General features: G+C 42.4%; 1 protein-coding gene across 6 annotated transcripts; it reads right to left on the reverse strand.

Annotated features, from left to right (window-relative positions):
* Positions 1-835: 835 nt before the first annotated feature.
* On the reverse strand, positions 836-15,410 carry LOC124117728 (3'-5' ssDNA/RNA exonuclease TatD-like). 6 transcript variants are annotated; one of them, XR_007220445.1, is made up of 8 exons: positions 15,209-15,410; positions 12,899-13,082; positions 11,336-11,562; positions 9,918-10,016; positions 8,541-8,707; positions 5,518-5,701; positions 1,478-2,036; positions 836-1,323 (listed from the first exon to the last, which is right to left on the reverse strand). XR_007220445.1 is itself a non-coding variant. In XM_048394485.1 (8 exons), the coding sequence occupies exons 1-7, from the start codon at positions 15,276-15,278 to the stop codon at positions 1,663-1,665; spliced, it is 1,305 nt and encodes a 434-aa protein (XP_048250442.1). In that variant the 5' UTR covers positions 15,279-15,410; the 3' UTR covers positions 836-1,323; positions 1,659-1,662. The 6 variants fall into 6 exon arrangements, 3 of the variants coding, with proteins under 3 accessions (XP_048250442.1, XP_046335670.2, XP_048250443.1); XR_007220443.1 differs by having other exon boundaries at positions 836-1,439; XR_007220444.1 differs by having other exon boundaries at positions 1,440-2,036.
* Positions 15,411-15,537: the final 127 nt, after the last annotated feature.

Below are 15,537 nucleotides of genomic sequence, written 5' to 3' on the forward strand. Positions count from 1 at the left end.
CTGACACGCCGTGATATAACTGGAATACTGTTAAAAGCGGCGTTAACCCCAACTTACTCACTCACTCACTGTTATCTGTTTACTGACATGCTTGACAACTAACATTGTATTATCGAGAGGGTTCTATGTGTCCCACTTGTGTTTGTTGGTTTTCTTGTTGGGAAAAATAGAACGTGTTGCCCTCTCATAGGTTTTGTTTTCAATAAATAATATAACAAGTGTTATCATCCTCATCATTATTTGAGAAAATGTGCCAAAGAAACGTTTTTGTATGTAGCTTCATGCAATTCATCTGCTTTATTCAACTTATGGAAAATATTTATGTTACTTGGTTAGATCCATCAGTACAGAAATAAAACAGGAAATTATCTTTGCTGCAATGAAAAATGAAGAATTAATTTTCCCCACAGAAGGAATTATGAAAACACTGATTTGTCTGGTCGAGACTGGATAATTAACGGCCGCAGTGACATTGATTGAATACTGCTGACTGTGCATAATACAGAAAAGGGTAATTTGGGCCTCATTGATTGTAGATTTACAGAATTTTTTTAAATATTGTGATGGAAGTTATTGGAACTAATTCTGTTGTCCTTCTATGCTGTGCAGATCTTGAGTTTTACGACTGTCGAAAGGCTAATATTTATGTGGAAGCAGACCGGTCCACATCGAGGAGCTAGGAGCAAGACTTGGACCCCAAGTGACTTTTGTCATGTGTGTGGACATTATACAGTGTCTGTTGGTCTGCAAAAATAACTGTGTCATGCATCTGTTGTGAATGTGTGTCATTTGCAGTTTTCGCAGCACCTTTCGCCATGCCGCAAAACGTTCCAGATTTACTGTTTATTTTTCTTTATTGAATCAAGATAATGTACTCAAATTATTAAAGTCTCTTTGTAAAGTGTCAACTGATTTCGGGAATCACACACACCAAGCCCACCACACCGGAACCAGCCTTTGAACCTGGTACACAAGACCTGCTCCATGGCACCATACTGGAACCTGTACACAAGACCCGCTCAGTAGCCACCATACTGGAAGCTGTACACAAGACCCGCTCAGTGGCACCATATTGGAACCTGTACACAAGACCTGCTCAGTGGCACCATACTGGAACCTGTACACAAGACCTGCTCAGTGGCCACCATACTGGAACCTGTACACAAGACCTGCTCAGTGGCACCATACTGGAACCTGTACACAAGAACTGCTCAGTGGCCACCATACTGGAACGTGTACACAAGACTTGCTCAGTGGCACCATACTGGAACCTGTACACAAGACCTGCTCAGTGGCCACCATACTGGAACCTGTACACAAGACCTGGTCAGTGGCCACCATACTGGAACCTGTACACAAGACCTGGACAGTGGCACCCTACTGGAACCTGTACACAAGACCTGCTCAGTGGCCAACATACTGGAACCTGTACACAAGACCTGGTCAGTGGCACCCTACTGGAACCTGTACACAAGACCTGCTCAGTGGCCACCATACTGGAACCAGCCTTGGAACATGTTACACAAGACCTGCTCAGTGGTCACTATACTGGAACATGTAACACAAGACCTGCTCAGTGGCCACTGTACTGGAACATGTTACACAAGACCTGCTCAGTGGTCACTATGGAACCAGCCTTGGAACCTGTTACACAAGACCTGCTCAGTTGCCATAGAAGTACATCGCTGCCAGTCCACTAACAAAAGCCAACCACAACAGAATCCTATAGGTCCAGTTGGTTTCCACATTCACTGTTTGATCAACGCTACACCCGATATCTATGCCACTCTCTTCTCCCTGTGATTCCACTTCAGACAGACCATAAAACCTCATGGTGTTGTCTCTCAGGATTCTCCGCACATCTTCTAGTTCTTTCCCCGTCTTTGTAGCGACGGCCTCAGCCAGGGAGGACAGGCTTGTCTGGCATCCCGTCATAGGCATCTGGCTGGACAATATCACTCTGGTCAGCTGCTCTGCCGTACAGTCAAGGAGCCAACTCCAGACAGGGCTGCTTGACCCTGGCTTCCACATGTCACCTACAAGATTGGGATCTACATACAGTGTGTGCATTATTTACACTATATATCACCCGAAACTGGCTTCCACATGTCACCTACAAGATTGGGATCTTCATACAGTGTGTGCATTATTTAAACTATATATCACCCAAAACTGGCTTCCACATGTCACCTACAAGATTGGGATCTCCATACAGTATGTGCATTATTTATACTATATATCACCCCAAACTGGCTTCCACATGTCACCTACAAAATTGGGATCTTCATACAGTGTGTGCATTATTTATACTATATATCACCCGACACTGGCTTCCACATGTCACCTACAAGATTGGGATCTTCATACAGTGTGTGCATTATTTATACAATTTATCACCCAAAACTGGCTTCCACATGTCACCTACAAGATTGGGATCTACATACAGTGTGTGCATTATTTATACAATTTATCACCCGAAACTGGCTTCCACATGTCACCTACAAGATTGGGATCTACATACAGTGTGTGCATTATTTATACTATATATCACCCAAAACTGGCTTCCACATGTCACCTACAAGATTGGGATCTACATACAGTGTGTGCATTATTTAAACTATATATCACCAGAAACTGGCTTCCACATGTCACCTACAAGATTGGGATCTTCATACAATGTGTGCATTATTTATGCTATATATCACCAGAAACTGGCTTCCACATGTTACCTACAAGATTGGGATCTTCATACAATGTGTGCATTATTTATACAATTTATCACCTGACACTGGCTTCCACATGTCACCTACAAGATTGGGATCTACATACAGTGTGTGCATTATTTATACTATATATCACCAGAAACTGGCTTCCACATGTCACCTACAAGATTGGGATCTACATACAGTGTGTGCATTATTTATACTATATATCACCCAAAATGTCTAACTTCTTTGAGTGGCATTTAGAAGTTGGAATGGTAACTAAGACAAAATTGTTATGGATGAGCAACTTCTTTATTACAATTGGGCGACGTTTCGGTGTAGATTCTAACACTGTTATCAAGCAAATGATGTACAAACTACAGTAAAGTACGGTTATAACGAACTCAAAGGGACTACTAATTTTAGTTCGTTATAACCGTAGTTCGTTATAAGCATATATACAGTATAACAACAGCAAATAGTCGGGACCAAAAAGTAAGTTCGTTATATCCGTCAGTTCGTTATAAGCGTGTTCGTTATAACCGTAGTTTACTGTACTTACTTACTTTGGAGATTTAACGTGCGCTTTCCGACTGATGCGTATTTCGCACACGGGCCCGGCCAGGCCATTTAATGTGTTTCCGAAAGGGGCGAAAGTTGTCTGTGCAACCCAAGAGGGGGGTTTAGGGGTTGCTTATATAGAATTTGGGAATTTTGAGATTTGGAATAGATGCCGATGGGGTTGGGGAGGAGAACTAAGGGAGCTGGGTATGGTGGATGTTTGTTTGTTTATGTGATTTTGATTTGGTAGGTTATTGTGTTTTTAGATGCGTTTTATTAGTTCCGTTTTAATTAAGAATACGCCTAAGGCCTTGAAGTTTTCTAGTTTATTTTGTGGGTTTAGTATTGCTTCTAGAGTGAGAGCCTTGTTTAGATTGAGGATGGTTTGTAATGCGGTTCGATGTGTTAGGTAGTGTGTGCAGTGGATGAGTGCGTGTTCTGGGGTTTCTGGTTGTTTGCAGTGTGGGCAGTTACCTGTAGTGGTTTTTTTTAAAAATTTTAGGTGGTTATTTAGGTTGGTGTGCCCTGTTTGGAGTTTAGTGATTACTCTGTCAAATGTTTTTGATGGATGGAGAATTTTTGGTTTGGTTAGTGGTTTGCTGAGCACTTTTTTGATTTGGTTTTTTGAGTTTAGATATAGGTTATGCCATTTTTGTGTGATTTTTTGCTTGTTTACACTTTTAATTTCCGATTTTGAGATGGGTAGGTTTAAGCTTATTTCTGGGATTTTGAGGGATAGTTTAGCTACTTTATCAGTGTTTTCATTACCGTATATTCCTACTTGGGCGGGTATCCACAAGAAGGTTATTTGTTTGCCTGCCTTAGTTAGGTCGTTGGAGCTTTTAAGTATTTTATTTATTAATTTAGGTCGGTTTTTGGTATTCTGTTTTGGAGGGCTTGCAGTCCACTTAGGGAGTCGGTAAGTAATAGCCGATGTGTAAAAAGTAGGCTTCGGTGGCACAGAGATTAGTGATGTCATTAGATTGTGATGTCATGGTAACCGATGACGTAACAATGACTAAGACAAAATTGTTATGGATGAGCAACTTCTTTATTACAATTGGGCGACGTTTCGGTGTAGATTCTAACACTGTTATCAAGCAAATGATGTACAAACTAGGTATGAGCATGATATATATACATAACAATAGATAGATGTTTATATAACAGATAAGGTTGATGCACACTGATTGATAGGTAGTTGTGATAAACAAGTTTATACAAGAGATAGGGTTGATGTACAGTGATTGATGGGTATGGGATTAACACAAGGATTACTAAGAAGGAATGTATGGGAAGCCAGTGGGGAGATAATAGTTCAGTGTTGTTTTGGCGAGCTGATGAGATCATGGTAAGCTGGAGGGATGTAGTATCCTTGATCTCTGTTTATGGCTGGCTGAATTCTTATCTATCTATTGTTATGTATATATATCATGCTCATACCTAGTTTGTACAAATCACAAAATTCCCAAATTCTATATAAGCAACCCCTAAAACCCCCCTCTTGGGTTGCACAGACCACCTTCTAATGACATCACTAATCTCTGTGCCAGCGAAGCCTACTTTTTACACATCGGCTATTACTGTTTACAAATTAGGTACAATTGAACTGACTTCTGAGAAGACTTAAAGCTCTCAAAGCTACTGTCGAACCAGTTCGACAGAGTGTTTCAATAGCAGTGTTGCTACTGTCGAATTTACTCTCAGTTATAATTAAGATATCGGAGATCTGATTATTGAAATCAATTTGCACAAATTTAACGATTTAAAAAGGTTCCTAACATGCAAGGTAAACCACCTTCAATAACGGAATTCAGGCAAGATCATGAAAATTTACAAATTTTGTGCTCGTTTTGGCCTTAACCGTTCTATCAGGAATAAATGTGCATAATATGTCTTTAATTGGCCCTTGTTAAATGGAGCATCGACTGTTTGAAATCACCCACCCTCTTTACAGCGCCTTATGCTAAAATTAATCAAGCAGGCAGGGCTAATAAGTGTGAAAACAATTCAGCAGGCTAAAGGTTAAATTCCTAACGCCATTAATGTGACCAATAGTAACACACATGCAATGAACAACAATACACATCGAACAGAGTATCCTACAACTCTAAGTTCATGTGCTATGGACATAGTGAATGGTAATTTGTTTCCATTTCTTTGAATCTAAATATGCATATTTTTCTTACAAGAATATTTGACTCTGATTAACCAATCAGAGGTTCAGTATGATGACAAAGTGAGAACTGACCAGTTATGAAAAAGTAAAAACCATGATCCAGATAGTCTGTGATGTCGTCTTGGCTGGCTGGGGTGGCAAGGATTGCGACCCGAGGCAACTTGTCCTTGTATGAGGTGAGCAGCGCCATCACCTCCGACTTGGCCTTGTTCTCACACACAACAAGTGGCATGCTGAGCCGGATAGCCAGCTGAATCTGGGGATAGATACAGTCGGTATAGCACCTGGTACATGGTAGACACAGTTGGTATAGTACCTGGTACATGGTAGATACAGTTGGTGTTGCACCTGGTACATGTTAGATACAGTTGGTATAGCACCTGGTACATGTTAGATACAGTCGGTAAAGTACCTGGTACATGGTAGATACAGTCGGTACAGCACCTGGTACATGGTAGATACAGTTGGTATAGTACCTGGTACATGGTAGATACAGTCGGTACAGCACCTGGTACATGGTAGATACAGTTGGTATAGTACCTGGTACATGTTAGATACAGTCGGTATAGCACCTGGTACATGTTAGATACAGTCGGTATAGCACCTGGTACATTGTAGATACAGTCAGTATAGTACCTGGTACATGTTACATTAGTCGGTATAGCACCTGGTACATGATAGATACAGTCGGTATAGCACCTGGTACATGATAGATACAGTTGCAATGGCACCTGGCACAGTGTAGATACAGTTGGTATAGCACCTGGTACATTGTAGACACAGTCGGTATAGTACCTGGTACATGTTACATTAGTTGGTATAGCACCTGGTACATGATAGATACAGTCGGTATAGCACCTGGTACATGATAGATACAGTTGGTATAGCACCTGGTACATGGTAGATACAGTTGGTATAGCACCTGGTACATGAGAGATACAGTTGGTATAGCACCTGGTACATGGTAGATACAGTTGGTAAAGCACCTGGTACATGAGAGATACAGTTGGTATAGCACCTTGTACATGGTAGATACAGTTGGTATAGCACCTTGTACCAGGAGACATCTCTGGAGATACTTTTGACAAAGGTTTTTTCTCCTTGCCAAAGTCTTTTAACACTCACTTGCTTTTTTCCACATACCTCTCTTTGTGTATCAAGTCAATCCAAATGAAGTTCAGATAATCGCCTTGTTTATCTAGGACAAGTGCCGCCATCTTTTTGACCTTGACCTTCCGACAGAGACTGTCGGTTGTGAGTAACATGATCGGCAGATGCAATATACTGCTAAGTCATCCGATGTATTTCAGGTTTCAGATCTTTTCTTTTCTTTTCAAAGTGCAACAGTTCAAGTCATGTTCCAGTTGTTCACACCCTGCTTGTAACGGGAATGGAAGCAGTTAGGCCGTCACTGCCACCTGCGGCCTGGTCAATTTCGCTGACAAACACTGCCATCAGTCCCAAAGTTGATGCTAGCCATACTTTTGGAATTTAAATCTCATGGCATGTTTTCAAGGCTTTCAGTATACCTGATGCCTGCAAAATTTACACTAATGGCTTACATCTGCTGTAGGAGAAGGCAACTTCGTAATGTTTAACAAATACAATATTGGAGCTGTTGAGCTTGTGTCATGCTTGGTGGGAGCACCGGTGGCCCAGTCGTCTAAGGCGCCGCGATTCGTTGTGCAGAGTTGCGTCACTTGGGCACGCCAGAAGCCTATGATTGTGGGTTCGAATCCCGGTTCGCCCCGATTATGTTTCTAGGTTTGTCAGCACCATACCCGTGCTTGTGGGTTTCACCAAGGTGATAAACGTCTGAGACCTGCATCACTTCAGCTTTCCTCCCACATTAAGCTGACATGTTGCGATATAACTGTAATACCGTTAAAAGCTGAGTTAAACCCAACTCACTCACTCACTCACTCATGCTTGGTATGAAATAGTAGTAACACAAGGGAAGTAACTAACATTTACAAATTCAAACAAGGGAGGCAACTTGTAGCACACATCCAGACATGCCCATCATGAAAACATGAACTGGTATTATCAAAAAATATTTTGTATCATGCAAACTAACATATCATTGTATGAGCTCTTGCAGACATTCACAGAACATCTCTCAGTGAGTGAACTTGTTTAATGCCTCAGCTAGCAATATTTCAGCCATGTCCAAGCAGTCTGTGAACAATGAATCTGGGCGAGGATAACTGGTGATTGATAGTATGAGCAGCATTCTATGATATTGTTGCGGCCATCTGTGGGATGACTCCACACCCTGCTACATGCTCCCCCGTCGACAGAAGGCACGTCCCGGGCCGCATAGTAGGGTACTGAGGCTTATTTGCTCAAATCTAATATGAACGTGCTCAGCCCCACGTTGAGCGCCAATGTTGCGGCCATAAAATGGGTTTCGAACCGCGGACCTTCTGACCGAGGTCGGGCGCCTTATCCACATGACCAAAGAGGTTAACCCCGTCAGCAAGCTGACAAGGTAAGGATGTCATCTGTGGGATGATTCCACGCCCTGCTACACTATCAAGGTGTGACAGACGCAATCAGACAGGTCACACATGCTGCCTCACGATCCTAATTCAGCTCTCTCAACAACAGTCTATGAACCATCTGCCCGAGGCAAGGGAGTTAACTGACTGTGAAAGTCTAGTTTCAACTCTTGCCGAATTGGGCTGGAATTTCTGGGCTCGATCCTAGCGTGTCCCTTCTATGTCCCTCCTATTGACCAATCAGATTCCACTTCTCATATTGCCCAGTAAAGACGATCCAATAGATAATCAAGATCTATAATGTAATAAAACGGGTCTTACAACATGAAATGCATCAAATCACATGAGAACCTTGATTGTCAGCACAATCATGCAATTTACTGAAATAAAGCCGGATGTCGATTTCGTTCTGCGATTTTGATTGGACTATGCATAGACACGTTAGTCAAGCCAAGACATAACTCCGTAATTCCAGCCTAGTTTGGCAAGGGTGGAAACTGGACTTATGCTGTCAGTTAACTCCCTTGCCTCGGGAAGATGTCTATGAACATGACCAGGACACCCAAAGTGGTCTCTGAATGCTGCAGTTGTTACCTGTGCTTCAAACGCCTGCAGCTGGGGTACAGCTGTGTCCACCAGCTTGTCTGTACTCAGGTCATACCCGCACTGACCAATGGCAACGCAGCCAGGGCTCTTGGTGATCTCCTCCAGTTGGTGTGAGGTTTCATCGGTCCAGAACACAGCGTTCCGTGGGCTGACACCTGCAACACCAAGGACAGGTGCATGGCTGGGTCAGCGACCTGTCTCTCACCATCATATATTTAAGAAATATACGGCGAGTGGGAGTTGTTTATCGTAAATAAAACACTGCAGGGACAGTAAACCCATGCGCCCTTTATTCTCCCTGCAGTGTTTGATTATACGATAATAATGATCACAAGTCATATATTGTTTCTATGAGATATCAACATTATGTACAGCCTCCTTAAGGATGTTAATCTAATGTACAAGCTTTCAAAATAGTGACCTTAATTCTAATGATGACTCCCTGAATAGAATCCAACCTCAGTCCAGTCTATAAACAGATGGGTAAGGTTTGGTATATCCCGCCTATTCTCACAGTCCACACGTTGATTATCTGTACCTTTTCTCCAAAATGCCGTCACATCTCTCTCACTTGTGTATGCGATTGTTCGGCCATCTCGTTTATACATGCGTACCCCAGCTAAATCTATGGCAAACATCTCTCTAGACCCTTCCATCTCAAAACTATGTCGTCCAATGCATAACATCATCAAGTTGTGAGCGCATATTCGAATCTCCAGAAACGACATCATGATAGATCAATGTTTTATCATGAAATAAACCACACTTCGTTCTTCATTGTTTGCAATTTATCGTGTAGCTATGGTATATATTGTTGTATATTCAAGGCAGATAACAACGAAAACCTGTAACAGCGGTCCAATCATTTCCTGACAATGGTGTCATTCACCTACAATGATGATGTTCCTGGTTAGAACTGAACTACATGCTGTAGAGTAGACTGTTCCTGGTTAGAAATAAACTACCTGTTATACAGTAGACTGTTCCTGGTTAGAACTGACCTACCTGTTATACAGTAGACTGTTCCTGGTTAGAAATAAACTACCTGTTATACAGTAGACTGTTCCTGGTTAGATATGACCTACCTGCTGTACAGTAGACTGTTCCTAGTTAGAACTGACCTACCTGCTGTACAGTAGACTGTTCCTGGTTAGAACTAAACTACCTGCTGTACAGTAGACTGTTCCTGGTTAGATATGACCTACCTGCTGTACAGTAGACAGTTCCTGGTTAGAACTGACCTACCTGCTGTGCAGTAGACTGTTCCTGGTTAGAACTTACATACCTGCTGTACAGTAGACTGTTCCTGGTTAGAAATAAACTACCTGTTATACAGTAGACTGTTCCTGGTAACATATGACCTACCTGCTGTACAATAGACTGCCCCAGAGAATAGTCGGCTGAGTTTAAGGGTCTCCTGGCTCTCAAAGACAGACTTTCCAAGGGACACCAGTTTGTCTGTACCTGACAAGAATAACGCCAACATATGAATACACCATGAACAACATTGACTTTGCGTAGAGTGAGTGAGTGAGTGAGCTGGGTTTAACGCCGCTTTTAAGATTATTCCAGTTATATCACGGCTTGTCAGCTTAATGTGGGAGGAAAGAAAGCCCCAAGTGATGCAGGTCTCAGACGTTTACCACTTAGGTGAAACACACGAGCACGGGTATGGTGCTGACAAACCTAGAAACATAATTGGGATGAACCGGGATTCGAACCCACAATCATAGGTTTCTGGGGGGACGCAAGGGATGCAAAACTGCACAGCGAATCGTGGTGCCTTAGACGACTGGGCCACCCATGCCCCACTTTGCTTAGAAAGTGGTAATATTTACGTAATGATATAACATACACCACTATGCAATTGGTTCAACACAGCTTTTAACAGCATTTAAGTTGTTCTATATCACAGCGTGTCTGCTTAGTGTGGGAGGAAAGCCTGAAGTGATGCTGACGTTGATCACTTTGGTGAAACCTATAAGCACAGGTATGGTGCAGACAAACCTAGGATTCGAACCCATGACCATAGGTTTCTGGCACACCTTATAGAACACATCAATGACCTGTTTAGGAGGTAGTACAATAGTAAGCAACTTTCCTCAACATCATGTTAGTACTATGACTTGTGTAACTGAATGCTAATTATGCTATTTTCAATTACCGTATTCGACGTAATAAGCGCCCCGCTCTAATATGCGCCCACAGCGATATTTGCTAATGTGTTGGCTAGTGAACAATCCCAATTAGCACCCCTTCGGATTGATCAATGTACACGAGACTTATTTATTCGCGTATAATACGCACTCGTGTGTTATATGCACCCTAGATTATGGGCAATTAAATTCTGGAAAAATATATCTGTCGTATATAAACATTTCAGGCTGTCAGCATAAACCACTAAACCAAGGGTGTCTTCGTGACAGTGAAGTGCCACTGAACGTATTCTTAGCGATCAATGCCTCGAAATGTCCTCATCGAATTCTTCTGTCTCAGGGGTGTCGTCATGACAATCAAGTGCCACTCAATATAATCTTGGCAATTAATGCCTCGAGATGTCATAGAATTCTTCTGCATCCAAGGTGTCTTCATGACAGTGAAGTGTCACTGAACGTATTCTTAGCAATCAATGCCTCGAAATGTCCTCATCGGTTTTTTCACCAAAATAATATTCTAATAGGAGCCCCCTATTTCTAATTTTGAGAGCACCCTGGGCGCTTATTACATTGAATACGGTACATGCAAATAAGAGACTTTGAGATCTCCCAGTAGACTCAGCTTACCGTCTGTGAGCGCTGCTGCAATAACATGATCGGGAACCTTAAACTTCTTGTGTCTCAGATACATTCCACCATCGATGAGGCTGTGGACGAAGGTGGTGTTGCAGGTGACGGTGTCGGCTGTCGACCTTCTCGCCGGTGACGACATGAACACGCCATTCCCCTGTGACTGCCAAGTGCCAACCCGCTTATCACCCATCATCACTCGGACCTTGTCGTTGTTGATGTACCTACAGTTCTATAACACTGTACTTGAGGTGAGGTGAGGTGAAATGAGGTTTAACCTCGCGTCCAAGATTATTGCACTTATATAGCGACGTGCATGTACGTGTGTGTGTTTGTGTGGCTGCTTGTACTAGTCCGGAGTGATGCCGATTTATAGTGCTAGCACACTGAGATACCATGCCGCGGTTTAACATGAATACCCCACTCAGACACAGTATACTGACTCCGAGCCGACCAGTCCTTGTTTAAGCACCTTAATGCCGAGCGCCAGACAGGGTAACAACAAGTACCATCTTTTAACGTCTTTTGGTATGACGCGGCCGGGGATCGAACCCCAGACCTTCCGCTCTCCGGGCGGACGCTCTACCACTAGACCACGGAGGCGGTCACAATGTACTTGAGGAATGTTTGGTAGTGCTGTGGGTGTGCTGGCTAGTCTGGGTTCCCCTGTATTACATATAGCCTATGTCCTGTGATAGCCCCCTTGCAATATTGCTAAAAGCCTGTTAAATAATTTGAAATACTCTTTATTACTTGAAACAAGTTCGGCAACTTGGATAGCCTCAAGTGATTGACACAATTTCTTTTACTCAAGTGACACTAGAATATCACTCCATTCAAGTCTTTATTTTATTAAAGGCCACAGGTCACTCACTAACTCATCCTTCTATGAAGCCATCCACCCTCTTATTTACTTGTTGACCTACTCCCTGACTCACCAATCAACTACCCACTCACTCAATCATTCACACACTGACCGACCCACTCACTCACCCACTGACCTACCCTACACACTCACCTATGAACATTCAAAATCACTCACCCATCAAACTACCAACTCACTCACCCACTGACCTACCCACTGACCTTCCCACTCACTCACCCATCAAACTACCAACTCACTCACCCACTGACCTACCCACTCACTCACCCACTGACCTACCCACACACTTACCCAATGACCTACCCACTCACTCACCCACTGACCTACCCACTCACTCACCTACTGACCTACCCACTCACTCACCCATTGACCTACCCACTCACTCACCCACTGACCTACCCACTCACTCACCCATCAAACTACCCACTCACTCACCCACTGACCTACCCACTCACTCACCCATTGACCTACCCACTCACTCACCCATTGACCTACACACTGATTCACCCATTGACCTACCCACTTACTCACCCACTCACTCACCCACTGACCTTTACCCACTCACTTACCCATCAAACTACACAATCACTCACCCATCAACCTACCCACTCACTCACTGACCTACCCACTCACTCCTTCTTCAACTGATGAAGCTACTCACTCACTCACTAACTCACCTATCGTTGAAGTCCAGGAACAGCTCCACCGTGCTGAGGGGGACTGTGACGGTTGCGTACCCCAGGGACCGGCCCTTCTTGTCAATAGCTAGTTGTATAACGGGGCGGTCCTTACCACACTTCTGTAGTGCCGGGGCAAAGCAGCGAGTCAAATCATCAGCTGTTGTTGCCATGCCGATGTTCTCTACAACAAAGATAAGCCCATATGAATTGTGATTTCCTGAGAGTACTTAAGTGGCTTATTTGTCTTTGGTGAACTCAGCAATATTTCAGCTGTTGGTGATCTGATATGGACTAGAGCATAGGTTCTAGGGAGCAATTCTAAACCTGATGGGGGCATGGGTAGCCCAGTCGTCTAAGGCGCCACGATTCGCTGTGCAGAGTTGCGTCCCTTGGGCACGCCAGAAACCTATGATTGTGGGTTCGAATCCAGGTTCGCCCCGATTATGTTCTAGGTTTGTCAGCACCATACCCGTGCTCATGGGTTTCACCGAAGTGGTAAATGTCTGAGACCTGCATCACTTCGGGCTTTCCTCCCACATTAAGCTGACACGCCGCATTATAACTGGAATACTGTTAAAAGCGGCGTTAAACCCAACTCACTCACACACTCACTCTAATCCTGATTTCATCGTTCATATCCTTGGGCATAGTATAAATCTTCACCATATCAGGTGATTAATGGCTCCCATCTTCATTCAAAATGTTTAAGTGTATCCGAAAAAACACAAACCCCTTCTTTAGTATGTTCTTTTATTTCCAGGACAAACTTGAATCAATGTCATTGTATTTTCTTCAAATGACCAACATCATTCGCATGTAACAGCAAAAATAATGAGACAATATTACAAATAAGTTTCTCTTGTGAGAGGCATGATTTCATAGCAATATGGTAACAATATGGTAATAACAATATGGTGATGTGATAATAGCAATATGGTAACAATATGGTAACATTGCAATAACAGTTGGGAAATTAGCTTCTCTTGTGTGAAACCTGATTTGATAATAACAGTACAGTCATGCCCCGCTTATACGGACTTCAGATACCCGGAAACCTCGGTTCCCGGATGATTTTCATTCAAAACGAAATAATTACTATATCAATTTACCCGTATATCCGGAAATTCAGTTTCCGGAACCGGACGGTCATTTTCATACACAAAACACTGAAATGCACACAAAATTGTCTCACTTATCCGGACAATACACTTCCGCTGGTGGTAATCCTTTGATTCGTGAGAAGTCAATTAACCAAGTGACACTGAGTTACGTTTGAGACGTTTGTATGATGTTGGTTTTCATAACATGTAACCCTAATTATATATAGTGATGTCATATTTTACGAGTATTGTAATTGTAAAAACTCAAAATGTACTATTACAATAAGTTTTGTTCTTTTTCAATTTCATTATGAAGTTTCTAAAATATGTGAAGCCCCTTATTGGTGTCCCATCAAGATATGGCTGGACCACGGACGTCTATACACGTCTTTGGCTGGACTTTTGCTTCAAGAGGCACCAAAACATACTCACTCACTCTTTATTTAGTGGGGACATATTTCACAGGCCATGGCCAGACTAAATCATACCACACCAACATGTCCTGACATGCTGGAAATAGTTATATAATTTAATGATCGAAAATTCTACACCATCAACATCGAATTGTGAACATTCATTAAAGGGGCACTGATGATACGCAACGCAACTGAGCGTGACCAGAGACTGGGCTACCGTCTGCATGCTGCAAGGACAGCTAAATAAACTGGAGACAATATTTGTTTTACGCAACTGATTGGTTAACAGTGATCTATAAAGATTTAAAAAAAGGACGCATGTTAATTAATTTCTTCAGCCTAAACAAACAGACGAAAGAACGGCGGAGCTCATCGGATGTCGTCATTTGGAAATACCCCAGATGGTTATAGTTCAATCATAAAAAAGCATCCATGCAGTAAAAGCATTTTCGGATTTCGGATTGCGTCGATAATACGATTACTACTCCCTTGTTGTCATCCACGTTTTCTGGTATAACCCTACACTTGTGTATTTGTCGTCATTCATTTGATGCTCAGTTAATGAATTTATTACAGATATAATTAGTTGTAGCACCACTCAGATTACCTGACAAAGGTTCCCATTTGGCATTTATTGTGTCTGGGGTAATTATTCAATCTAAATCCAGGTTTGTAGTGAGGTATTAACAAACCGTAACTTTTAAATATTATCTAGTTACTACTGTTACTTTTATTTTTCTCTTATATTTACAATAAACCTCGTATGATGTATGAACGTCCAATTAACCTACCAATGATAAGTGTTTTACGCACGACTTGCTTCACAGCTGATGACGATGATGAGCTTTCTTCGTTATCCATTGCCTTCTGAAACAACTCTTCAATCTTCAATCAGTGCATTCAATACACGAGGCTCCAGCTTCGACGACTACATATATATGATTTTCAATAAATTGTGCAATCCGTCGATCGCTTCCGGGTCCACAAGTACTGACAGAGTTGTCGCCCCTGAAATGAAGATTCTTCCGATCATATGAATATGTCGACAGTTTAATAATGAAACAGTGTGAATGACATATTCATAGTAATATCAAACAATTTCGATTGACGTAACCCCTCA

This window comes from Haliotis rufescens, unplaced genomic scaffold (genome assembly GCF_023055435.1).
Source record: "Haliotis rufescens isolate VD_foot unplaced genomic scaffold, xgHalRufe1.0.p SCAF_13, whole genome shotgun sequence".
Lineage (NCBI taxonomy): Eukaryota > Metazoa > Mollusca > Gastropoda > Lepetellida > Haliotidae > Haliotis > Haliotis rufescens.